We start from the raw sequence: 12109 nt of genomic DNA, 5'->3' as shown, positions 1-12109 counted from the left end.
CCATCCTGATCATCGCCTCTTTAAATTCTGTGATAGTCTCCCAGACCTGTCTTTACAAGAGCACACCTATTCTGTAAAAAAATCGTGGACTTGGTTTTGTTTGATTTAATACAGCTAATAGCTACTGACAACAAGCATTTTTACTTCTTGCTGACAAATGTTCTGTGTTTGTATACAGTGAAATAGCCTTTAGGGACGCAAACAGAAAAATGAGACAAAGCTTACAACAGGGCGCAGGCAGACAACGAGGAGAGTCAGGGGAAAGGCAGGGCAAGGAGAGTGCAAAGGCTTGCCCGGGACAGTTTTACAGTTTTGCTTGAAACACATGTTCAAATCCGAACACCTGGATTCAAACAGGTGTTTATTAGCACCTGTTTATTCAAACAGGTGTTAATAATTCCGTCTGCCTTTGTAACATGCACTGCGTGTTACAAAGGCAGAAGGAATTATTGCTAATCAGCTTTCTGAGCTTTTAGAGCAGTTTGCTATGTAAATGGTAATTTCCATGTACTAGGTATTATATCTCAAGTAGACCATACAAAGATTCTCAGGGTGTCAATTGCATAAAACAGTTCTCATACTCTCCTTGCATCCACAACCCTCTCACCACCCCCAAATCACAACCGTTCATAAATCTTGCAAATAGGAAATGTTCGAAAATATGTTTCTGACTTGTATTTAAAATGAGAGAAACAAATATTTAAAAAATGTCTTGAGCCCCTAAAACAAAACTGAAGAAGTTAGATAGCACATTAACCCGTGTTCGCCCTATTGCTGGCAGCTCTCCGGGGGGGGGGCCCACCTTCATGCCTCGCTGCCGCTCCGCCCAGCGCTGCCGCCGTGAGGCCCGCCGTGGAGGCGGCTTTCTGGTCCAGGAGCAGGAGCCAGGCAAAACAGCCGCTGCAGCGGTAAAGGTATGGCGCGAACCTGCAGGAGAACAAATGCTTCTCTAAACGAGCCTCTTCAGGGCTGGCTGGGGCTTTTAAGAGAACTGCACACTAGTTTTCTTACATACCTCCTAGTTCATTCAGTTCACCCAGAAGAAAATGTATAAATATCTTATTACAAAGAGTGAACTATCTATAGCTGAGATTCATTTTTCTTTGAAAATTCAATCCAAAATGTCTTAGATATCTGGAGTTTTCTACCTTGACATAGTTCAGATCAATATTAAAACCCAAAGAGGCCTTAATAGACTACTCGGATGATTACAGACTAATAGTAATTTAAGTCTCTAATACAGACTCATCACACTCATTTTCACCGGGGGCCACATCAACTTCATGGTTCCCTTCAGATGACTGAGTGTAATTAGGACTGTATAAATGTAACTACTCCTTAACTAGGAAGGAAAAGCCCGGCGCTGCCGCCGGGTAGAAACAAGGTGCCGGGCTGGATAAAACAAGGCGGATTCGGCTGGATTCGGCCCACAGGCCTGGTTTGACACCTGTGCTCTAAAAGTTCATTCTCGAAGATATCTCCCAAAAAGACACACTCCTATGCGGAGTGTCCCAGTCACGGGCGGCTGCACCCTGCCTCACTTTCTTCCTGTAGGCTCCCAGCCCAGTCCTGCCTTATTCGGGGTGGTGAGGGCTGGGCTGGCTGCGAACGCTGCTCAGAGGCTGGTCTGCAGCACAGTCAAGCATCTAGAGCAAGAATCCGCCTTCAGGAACTTCTATGGCAATGTGACATTGCCACGACATCTTTACTGCATCCTACAGAAGTATGACCCGCAGCAGACTGGGAATCACACACACACACACACTGGCCCTTTGAGGCACAGGGGTTCTGAGACATGCTGGTGGGCAGGGTCATGGAAGGCTGATTTCTCATAAGGAGTACCAAGTTTAGCCAGAAAGCAACAAACTTCTGAACGATGTTTAAGCAGGGGAGGACCATGATTAGATCTGTACTTATGATAAAGCAATTCCTCACTCAATTTACTTCCAGAATACCAAACTCAAAGAATACTGGTCCCTATTTGTTGTTGTTACAAATAAGTGGATTAAGCAGAGTTCTCGGTTGGCTAGTGTGGATGATTTGCAAATCCTCCTTTCACCCAAAGAGAGAGCAAACAGAGTAGCGTGAGGTACATCTACCAAGCTGCAGCAACGTTCCATTTGGAAAAGTAATGGCTTTTTGGAAGGAAAATTCCATTACTAGTAGGGAATGAGCCAAGTCGATTTCTGAAAGTAAGAGTCATATTTGGTAATTAATAAAATTGCTGATTTCTATAAGAAATGTATCTCTTTCCCTGTGAAACGCTCCCTCGATACTGCAAAAAACCCTCGTAAATCACAAATGTGATACCTTTGCATCAGGATTATCCTTTTCCTCCAAAGAACCAAGCTCTTCTGGGCCAAGAGAAAATAAAGCTTCTAAATAAAAGTAGAATCAGAGATGTAAGTGACATTATTTCATGTTAGAAAAACAAGACCACCATTAAGTAAAATCAGTTAACGATTCAGAAATGTGGCTGTGGTGATATTTCCACCCTTACTCTACACATTTAACTTTCTGGTAATGTTATTTTTAACCACTGACTATAAAGGGCATGCTAAGGTTTCAGTACGAAAGATCTATAAAAGGAAAATTATGCATATAAAGCTAAAAACAGTAACATCAGAAATCTATGATGGCTTCCTACTGCCTAGGGCAGTGGGTCCCTACAGCCACATAAGGAATATTAGGAAATGTAACACATATATAGCAATCTTCCATGTGATCAATAACAAGCCACGTGTGAGGTTTCCAGCTATCCTCTTCTGAGAAGGACCACCTCTGACTCTGTGGCCACGTTCGTCCTCTTTTGGGTGTGTACATGTCCTTTCTGTGTTGAGGGTGGTAACAGGCAGCAGCCGTCTTAGCTGGAAAAATGAGCTGGTGACCCAGTGCCAGTCTCCAGGATTTTTTTTGCTGTCCAACATCTAGCTACTCCATCCAACAGAGAGACATCTGAACTCCTGGGAAGTCTGTATTCAAGCCGGGAGAGGAGCTCCTACCAGGAAACCCTGACAATTGCGCGGAGAGAAGGTAGGACGGGTGTTGTCTCCTACTGGCAGCCACCATGGCCTAGTGGTCACTAGGCCTCTACCCGTCCTGAGTTCCTGGGAGGAGCTGGGCTACATGACCCACAGACACAAAGGTGAAGGCACAAAAACCACACCAGGCCTTTTACAGTCACCGCCCACTACTCCCAGCTACACTGACCTGGAAGTACAGTCGACCCCATCTAGCCCTACTCCATAAAATATGGTTGCAAAAAGCTCCAAGATTTTTCTCCCCCAGTTCTTACTCCAAATTGTGCCTCCCCTCCCGGGAGCACCAGGATTCACGCTAGGCCTCATGAATGCAGGATCCGTACCATGATGCCAACCCATGTGCTGGGCCTGTCACCTCTGCTAGGGGACAATGTCCTGGGACTCTCAGCCCTGTTCTTGCTTGGTGGTATTCTCCATGACTGCCCCAACCTGAACACCGACCTCAGTCTCTTTTTAAGGCTACTTTTTTACTTCAAGTTGCCCTTAAACTTCAATTACATTAAAACTTGGAAAAGTTCTTACCCCCCCCTTGGAATTTGCTTATTCATGCTGAAAAGTTCTAGTGGTGGAATTACTGAGTCCGTCAGGGAGACGCTTTTACAGAGGGGATGGGGTCAGGACAAGAGGCCCCACTCTTAAGTCCCACTCGCAGCCCAATCCATTAGAATAGCCCTGGGAAGGGGGTCAGGGTAAATGTTTACTAAATCTCTGGAGTCAGAAAGTCTCTCTAAGCTTAAAAGCAACAGAAAATGTCACAAAGATTTGATAAGTGTGCAGTGGTGGGAAGGGGCACGTGGCAAAGTCAATACAGGATGAACCAGGCTGTCCGTCCTCGGAATATAGACATTGTGGAGAGCTGAGCTACAGGTCTGCACAGCTACAGCTCTGTGCAGAGCTGGGACCCCCTTCAGGGCCACGTGAAGGCAGAGCGATGTTCACAATGAAATCCAGGCAACGTGGAGAGTAAGACTCCTGTGGAGGAAGTGAGCGTGCAGAGATACGGGAATGGGACAAACAGGTGGAGAGAAGCAGGGGCAAGAAATGAAGGGTCCACTATGGTTGGCCTTACTTTCTGTAGGTCTTTTCTGGGAGTCCCCTATATTCTGACAATAAACTTCCTTTCAAATTGAGCAGATTTGAGTGAGTTTCTGTTCCTTGCACAGGGATCCCTTTGTCTAACTTCTTGAGTCTTTGGAACTTACTACTTCCAGATTTTAGAAAGGTACTATGAAGGTATTATGGTAACATTACAACTCCCCCCCACCCCCCCACCCCCAGGGTCTGGAACGAATTGTATTGGCTAATCAAAGAGATTAGCATTACTGCAACAAATTAATGAATATTCACCCAAGGGAGATAACTGGGCTGTGGCAGGCCTCACACCAGATGAGGCCATCAGTTTCCTGCATTTCAGAAGTGCAGATGAAGGACTATGGACTGTGTAAGTAATGTGACGCCCCTCCCCATTCCAAAAGGCTTACATGCTTATTACTATAGAGAAATTTTACAACTCAAAATGCAAATGTGCAACAATAAAGAAAGCCAGCGCTTACAACAAAATTGTCTCTATGTCGTCCTTTAAATTAGAATTAGAAAAGAAATACTGCCTTCATTTCTTATTTTGTTACTAAGCATTACTGTCATTACATAGAATGTTTAAGATAATTAAAATTTCATATTCAGATCATGTGTTTTCTTAGTAAACGCATGCTGCAGAATACACCGTTAAAATGCTGTCTTGTTTTTGTCTCTTTCTGCTCTTGCAAAATTAATTATGTACGCAGAAGAGGGTACATTTTACTAGTCAAGTGCATGTAACGTAGCATACCTCTGAACTGAGGTGTGAAATGAAGAGTCTGAAGGAGGGAATTGAGGTAACAAGTTCCACCCTGATTTGATTCCGCTTAAATTGGTGAATTCTCTAGAAGGGGGCTCCAATACTTTGGTCTTTAATTTCTTCCTTTTTCCACACTGATTATTTGATACACTGGAACAATCCTCTTCAAATAGGTCCCCAAACATTGTGAAACTAAATGCTATCCGTAAAAAATATGACTTGTTATGAAATGCTTTTATTTTTGTAGCAAACTCTCCCCACATCTCCCTAACTGGGAGATGGATTTTAAGTCATTCCTTGGAAAGCACATGGGTTGTTTGGGTTTTGGAAGCGTCAAGACCTGGATTTTTTTCACCCCAGCTGCACAGGACGCCAGGGACCCTGGGCAAGTTACTTAACCCGGAGTCCTCATTCCTAAAAGGGGACTCCACCTATCACGCAAGGCCACTTAGACAATCACGCGGCAGAACTACGGAAAGGCACTTGGCGCACAGGGTCTGGCCCACCCACAATGAAGGCAGCTCTTTTTAAAAAGCGCATCGGCAAAGAAATAAAAAGAAAACCCATCACCACACCTAGTCTGCTGCGGTAGCAGAGGCAATCTTAAAGACTCTGAGAGCGGACAAGGGCCTGGGGATCGCTAATCACGTCCTACAAATGTCTGCGGCTCACACTCCTCATACCAGACTACGGCCCTGAAATGAATTGAGTGGAACAAATTGTTCTTCACCAGCCCTGCGCACGCCCCGAAGCTGGAGAGCCGAGGGTCGCTGGGGGCGGGGGCGCGGGACGCTGCGGCTAAAATTACTGAGCAAAAGGTCCTCATCATGCCTGTCCAGGGATGCCGACGTGAGCTCCGGGGACCTAGGACACCCGCTGAAGTGGCGGAGGGCCCCCTGGACAGGAGACAGGCAAAGCTCCCAGCGCAGGTCCCGGACGACGGGAAATGCTGGAACGCAACTGTTTTCCTGTCCAACCTCTTCCTCGGAAGCGCACAAAATGGAAGGGTGACCTCGAGGTCGTGGTCTGGACGCCTATCTCTCCCACTCCCGGGGGAGGCCAGGCCCTCGAGCCCTCCAAGCCACCGCGGGGCCCAGGGTCGCGAGGAGGACGACCTCCGGCCGAGCCGCCAGAACTCCGGGGCCCGAGGCCGCCTCAGGAAGTCCCTCGTCTCGCCTTCCTCAGGCCGTGCCGCCCACATGGTCCCCTTAGGCCTCCTGCATCCCTCCCGAGAACCCGACCGCTAGCTCCACTTACAGCCTAAAGCCCAGACCCCCGCCCCAGCCAAAACTCGAAGAGAACGGTCGCGGCCCACAAAAAGTGCCACCGAATAGGCGTAGGCGTATCTCCCGCAGCCCAGAGCGTGAACATTTCCTGGAACGCGCGGACTACTCCTCCCAGAATGCCCCGCGCGAGCACCGCCTTTTTGCGCGCGGCCTTCTGGGCAATGTAGTTCTTTTGCCCGGAGAGTCCGGGCGTTGTGGTGGGAGGGCAGCGCTTGTTCCCCATCAGATCCTGGGTTCCCAGGTACGTGGGCCCTCTAGGTCAGCCGACCACTCATTCAGTCACATTTAAAATGTGTACTTATTGGTGTTCGCAGCCCATACTTGTTGCAGTGGAGTACGCAAAGATCACTTGTCTTTGGTAATGGTTAATTCCCAGGTTACCTAAACCTCAGCAACATTTGTGTAAGGGCTTCAACTTTTCTATGCACATTCAAAGACATTTTCCAGTTATCTCTAGTGAAACAAGTCCCCCATAACCTTTACTCCTTATAATACCCCTCAATGTTTGTTTTGTCTGCATAGGCTCCAAGTGGCATGCACAAGAGTATACTAACAATGTGTCAAAATGATTTTCTCTTGCAGTCTTGAATACCTCCGGTGGACTGTTTCAATTGCTTAGGTAAGTAGGCTCTGCTTCTGGCCTCTCCCCGACCCAATCCAGCCTCCACCCCAGAGTGAATGAGGGAGACAGGGAGAAGATCCTCTGGGCTTCAGCTAAAGGTGGGAGAGAACAGTTGTCACTCAGAAGTCCAAGTGAATGCCAGCCCGAGGGAGTTGGCAGGGCAAGAACCAAGGGCCAGTTAAAAGGCCAAAGGTCTACAGGAAGGAACAGAGTGGGAATAGCCAGTCCTCATTCTTAGTCCCCTTCACTCTGCCAGGTCGCCCTCCGCAGCCTCCTCTTCGTGACTCCTGGCCCCACGGCATTCTCTCTTGCTGCTTCTCTTTCTGCTCTTTGCTTCTCCATTGCCGGCCATGCTTCATCCCCCTCATCCAAATAGTAGATATTCCTCAAACTTCCATTCCCTGATCAGGAATGAGACTGGAAGGTTGGCTCCACCAGGACTCAGGCTGTTCAAACCAGAACAACTGTGGCCAGGGAGGCTGAAATGTCTCCACACTGAGAGCATCAGCCCTGGAAATCCCAGAGCTTGACTGTGGCAGGGGTTAGGAGAAGCCAGACAGATCCACGGGTGGTGCAAAAGCTGCTCTGTAGAAGAAAAAGGCCCAGAGAAGGGCTGGGTCAGTTACCCAGACTGAGGTTCGGTCATTTTCTGGTAAGGAGCAATGAGTTGCTTTTTATTTTTTCATTCATGTATTCATTCATTCTTTAGTAAATATTCAGTAAACATCTGTATTTATTTAATAAGCATCTACTAAGTGGCAGGCACAGAGCTAGATGCTTGAAATTCAATATTAATCAGACTAACCTGGGTCCCTAAGTTCATGGCGCTCACTTTCTAGTGGAGGAAACTAAGAAAAAGCCAGATGATAGCGATAGCAGTAAGTAACTTGGGGGAAAAAACAGAGGAATGTCACAGTAAATGCAAGGACAGAGGCAGGGCTGCCCCTGATGTTGGCTTCAGAGCAGACTTAGAGGATAACTAACGAATGAGGAGGCATATGAAGAGCCCAGGAAAGACCCTTTCGGGCTGACAAAACAGCAGACAAAAGGTCCTGAAATGGGAAAGAAACTGTCCCATTCAAGATGCAGGCAGGGGGCCTTGAATGAGTGGAAAAAGCAAATGGAAGCTAGCTAAGGAGGAGGAGGGGAGCTGGACTCACCCACCTTGCGGCCAAGGTGAGGATTTTTTGTAATTGCAGTGGAAAGCCATTCAGCGGTCTTATGCAAAAGACAGCGTTGTGACTGATGTTTGAAGAGACCACCCTGCCCCTGTCAGCAGGGCAGGGGTAAAGCGGGAAGACCAGTTTAGGAGGCTGTTCTTGGAGTCCAAGCAAGAGATGGTGCAGGAGTGATGTCTGGGAGTGATGATGTGGCAGTAGAGAGAGGGGCAGGCCTGACAGGTGTTTTGGAGATAGGACAGGACTTGGTCATGTGGTGGCTTTGTAATGTGTCAACTGGGCTGAGCTGAGTTTTGCTTCCCAGATTTTCCCTCCCTGGATGTTTCTAATTAGGGTTAGTCAGAGACATTTTTGCCTGAAATTGCAAGAGCCAGTTTTGTTTTGTTACATGTAGCAGTTTGAGATGGAAACTTTTGTAGCTGGCACACATTGTCACCTACCTGTAGACTCATCTCATTGGCATAAAGCAGCGGTTGGACCTGCAACTGCCCTTCCTTTCCCTGGCTCTTCCTTCAGCTCCTCCCACACCTGGGACAGCTGTGCATTTAGCCCTGTGAGGAAGAGCACAGAGTTTTCCTGTGGGTTGGAGGCTGTGAGAACAGTCCAAGTTTCTAGTCCCTTCTTGTGGATTCCAGTTCATCCTTGGCGGTCCAAGCTCCTTGTCTCTTCCCTACAGCACACCCGTCTGCCCTTCCAGAACACCCACCCTGCTTTCCTGAAGCTCCAGCATCAGAGGTAAAGACTGTTTACAGAGACCCCTTCAGCCAGCTCCTACAGGGGTCAAAACCCTAGGACAAATCCCTGACTATTTGTTTCTTTGGGGGTCCCGCCTCTCTGATCGGACCCTGACTGATATAGATCAAATGGAGGGGCTGTGGGAAAGTGATAGCTTGTACATTTTTACTTAGAACTCCAGGTAGATGACCAGGGCATTTACTGAACCAGACTGGGAGAGGGAAAGGGCCCAGGTAGAGTGGGAGCTATTAAATTTTAGGAGCTAGTGAGGTCACATTTGAATGCTATCAGAGTGTAAGCTGTATGGTCCAAACAAATAGATTAGGGCCAAGGAGCAGCTTTTTGACTTGTTATTATAAGAAAGAACTTCCCCAAAGTCTGGGATGTCTGCAGACAAAACAGGTTGCTTCAGACGTGGGTTCAAGAAGGGCCAGGCAATGAAAGGGGTTCAAAACCATACTTAATTTTAGGTGGTCTTCTAAAAATTGCTTTCACTACAAGTTTATATAGCCGTGGGGCCTTTTGCCATTCAGTGGAATGGCACCAAACCTACAGGCCCCACTCTGGCCAGAAATCCCACGGTGACCTCCCTGTCTGAGGGCCCCACCCCTGCACGCTGCACTAATCCTGGCCCAGCTCCTCAGGGCTCCTGATTACTTTTGCGAAATTTGGGATTTTTATGCAAGGGGTTGGTGTTAGGTAAAGAACAAAAACAAAAAAAAACAACCATGGCCCTGGCCTGAAAAACTTGCTATTTCATTGGTGTTTTTTTATTCCTTACCTATGCTGTGTTACTTAATCTATTTGTTAGGCAGTCTGTTAGGCAATGTTATAAACAAGATTCTTTCAAGCTCAAAGTCCTGCCTTATTAGTAGGTTAACAAATTGAGAGGGGTAGTAACCAGCATTTAAAAAGAGAGAGAGGAAAAAGGGAAAAGAACAATAATAAAGTACAAGTGGGTACAAAAGTCAGGGTCCTGAGGAGGAAGGCAGCAACGTGGAAATTTTGTTTCAGATACACAGACCCCTACCTGTGTGCCCACTTTCGTGTGGTTTGTCAACAAAGGACGACAAACGGGGGGGGGGGGCGTCAACCCCCAGAACACTGTGGTCTCACAGCTCTGGGGCCGAAGTCTGACATCAGGGGGCTGCCTCGCTCCCTCTGAGCACTGAGGGGAGAATCCTCCCTGCCCCCTCCCAGCTTCCTGTGGTTCTCTGCCTCCCGCTGCTTCCGGTCTCTCTGATCGCTTGGCCTTCTCCTGCTTGCTCCTGCCTTCCTGGGGCTATCTTCCTGCAAAGACACCGCTCACACTGGAATGCCCCGCCCCCTCCAGTGTGCCCTCGTCTTAACTAATTCTATCTGCAGTGACCTTATTTCCACGTCAGTTTATATCCTGAGGTCCAGGGGGTTAGGACTGCAACATACCTTTTCTATGGGGTGTGGGGAGGGACACAATGTAACTCCTAACAGCTTCGAAAAGTTTCCCCGCACCCACGTGTAACCCTTCGCCCTTCCCTGTCCCGTTCTCCTCTGCACCCCTCCCTGCCTCCCCAGCACCCCACCACTGACCTGCTATTTGTCACTGTAGATCAGTTTGCATTTTCTAGAATTCTTATGAAAGAAATTACACAGTATGGACTTTTTTTTTTGGTCTGGCGTATTTTATTCTACAGAATTATTTTGAAATTCATCATTGCTGTTCATATTCACTCTTTTTGTTCCATTCTTTTTCTCTTTTTTTCTTCACATTTTTTCTATTGCCCAGAAGTGTTCCACCGTGCAGACAAAACCCAGCTTGTCTGTCCATTTGCCTGTGGGGGGCTGTCTGTGCTGTTTCCAGTCTTTCCTATGACAAACACAGTTGCGATGGATGCTCACATACAAGCTTCTGTATAGAGATATTCTGTGTTTGTTTATGTGCTGGTCCGTTAGGCGTGGCTACACGAGGAGACACAGGAGAGGCTCAGGAAGACGAAGTTTATTATCATCACAGGTCCCCGAGACACGAGGGGCACACACCACACAGGGCCACAAGGGCAGCCCCAGGGCTGGTCAGGAGGCAGAAGGGGTAGGATGGGGCGGTGGCCTAGGCCCCGGCCTTCCCTGGGGTTTTGTGGAAGGAGAGGCAGAGTGGGAGGAACAGGTCAGGGCTGGCTGGTTGGAACGCTTTACCAGGCTCTCAGTGATAGGGGTGTCTGGCCCACGGTGGGGGACCCTTCGCTATGCCTAATTCCGGGTGGCCAGGTGTGCCATGGGTGCTTGTTTACCTTTCTAAGTCACTGCCACAGCACTGTGCAGTCCCCCAGCGCCACACACGGGGTTCCGCTCCCCCACAGGCTCACCAACACGGGGCATGAGTCATCTTTTTATCTTTAGTCATTCTAATGGGCGTGTAAATTAAATTGTGTTCAATTTGATTTCCTTAATGACTTAAAAACATTGAGCATCTTTTTATGTGTCCGCCATGTCTACGTTTTCTTATTCTTTGTTTTTTGTTTTTGCAGTTATTTTTGGTAAAATGTCTGCTCAGATTGTTGCTGATTTTTAATAATTGTTTTTTTTGTTTCCATCATCTTTAATTTTGAGAATTCCTTCTATATTTTAGACATCATAGATGGACCACAAATATTTTCTCCCAGTCATTGAATTTTCTAATTAAAATTTAATTTTAGAAAAACCTCAGATTTATAACAAATTTGCAAACAACAGTTTAGAAATTTCTCCAAAAACCTGCAACATCGGGTAGTCAATCCCGTCTCACCATTTCAGACGCCTTGGAGTATTCCGAGATGGACCAAGAGCAGCCGGGCCAGGGCCCTCAGAGGCCCCTGTGTCATGTGGCTCCCCTGCCAGGGGGGAGTCAGCGGTCAGGGGTGTCCAGTCTGTCCCTGAAACTGGGGATGTCAGTCTCTAGGCAGAAACTTTGGTAGTCTGAGGATAACATCCAGATTTTCCTTTCAGACGTGCTCCTGAAAAACAGTTTCATTGAACTTGACTTTCCTTTTTGTCTCATTGAGTACTCAGGATCCAAAAACTGTTGCTTAATAACTCTCTTTGCAAAGTGGCATTGCAGTGCAGGGCACAACCTCCACCCAGGCAAAGATCAGGCCTATTCTTATCTGGGAAACAACCCAGGAAAACATACTATTCACTAAGTTCTTATGAGTAAATCATTGGCAATGAGTGGTTTGGGAATTTTTGTTCATCTGTTTTTTGTTATGAACATACACCCTGCCCTGGGGCAGGTTTTGTGCCTGTACTTCTTCCACCCACAGTATCTGTCACAAGAGCTTCGAATCCAGGCAGCTGGCTGGCTCGGGGCTGCCGCTACCCCATGGCTCCTGTGGTGCGGATGGGACTCCTTCTTCTATGTGCGTGTGTCCTGCTGGCACCTGGCTGTGCCCAGGCTG

General features: G+C 47.5%; 1 protein-coding gene across 1 annotated transcript in view; it reads right to left on the bottom strand.

Moving 5' to 3' along the window:
* The window catches only part of USP40 (ubiquitin specific peptidase 40), a 43157-nt gene extending 36676 nt beyond the window's left edge, over positions 1-6481 (bottom strand). Inside the window, 6 exon segments of the mRNA XM_037063568.1 lie at positions 768-893; positions 895-927; positions 2311-2378; positions 4870-4937; positions 4939-5078; positions 6190-6481. Of these exon segments, the coding sequence (XP_036919463.1) occupies positions 768-893; positions 895-927; positions 2311-2378; positions 4870-4937; positions 4939-5063 (420 nt within the window). The 5' untranslated portion in view covers positions 5064-5078; positions 6190-6481.
* Positions 6482-12109: the final 5628 nt, after the last annotated feature.

This window comes from Sturnira hondurensis, unplaced genomic scaffold (assembly GCF_014824575.4).
Source record: "Sturnira hondurensis isolate 20B ecotype Veracruz unplaced genomic scaffold, ASM1482457v3 Scaffold0014615, whole genome shotgun sequence".
Classification (NCBI taxonomy): Eukaryota; Metazoa; Chordata; class Mammalia; order Chiroptera; family Phyllostomidae; genus Sturnira; species Sturnira hondurensis.
This window is presented reverse-complemented; position numbering and strand designations above follow the sequence as displayed.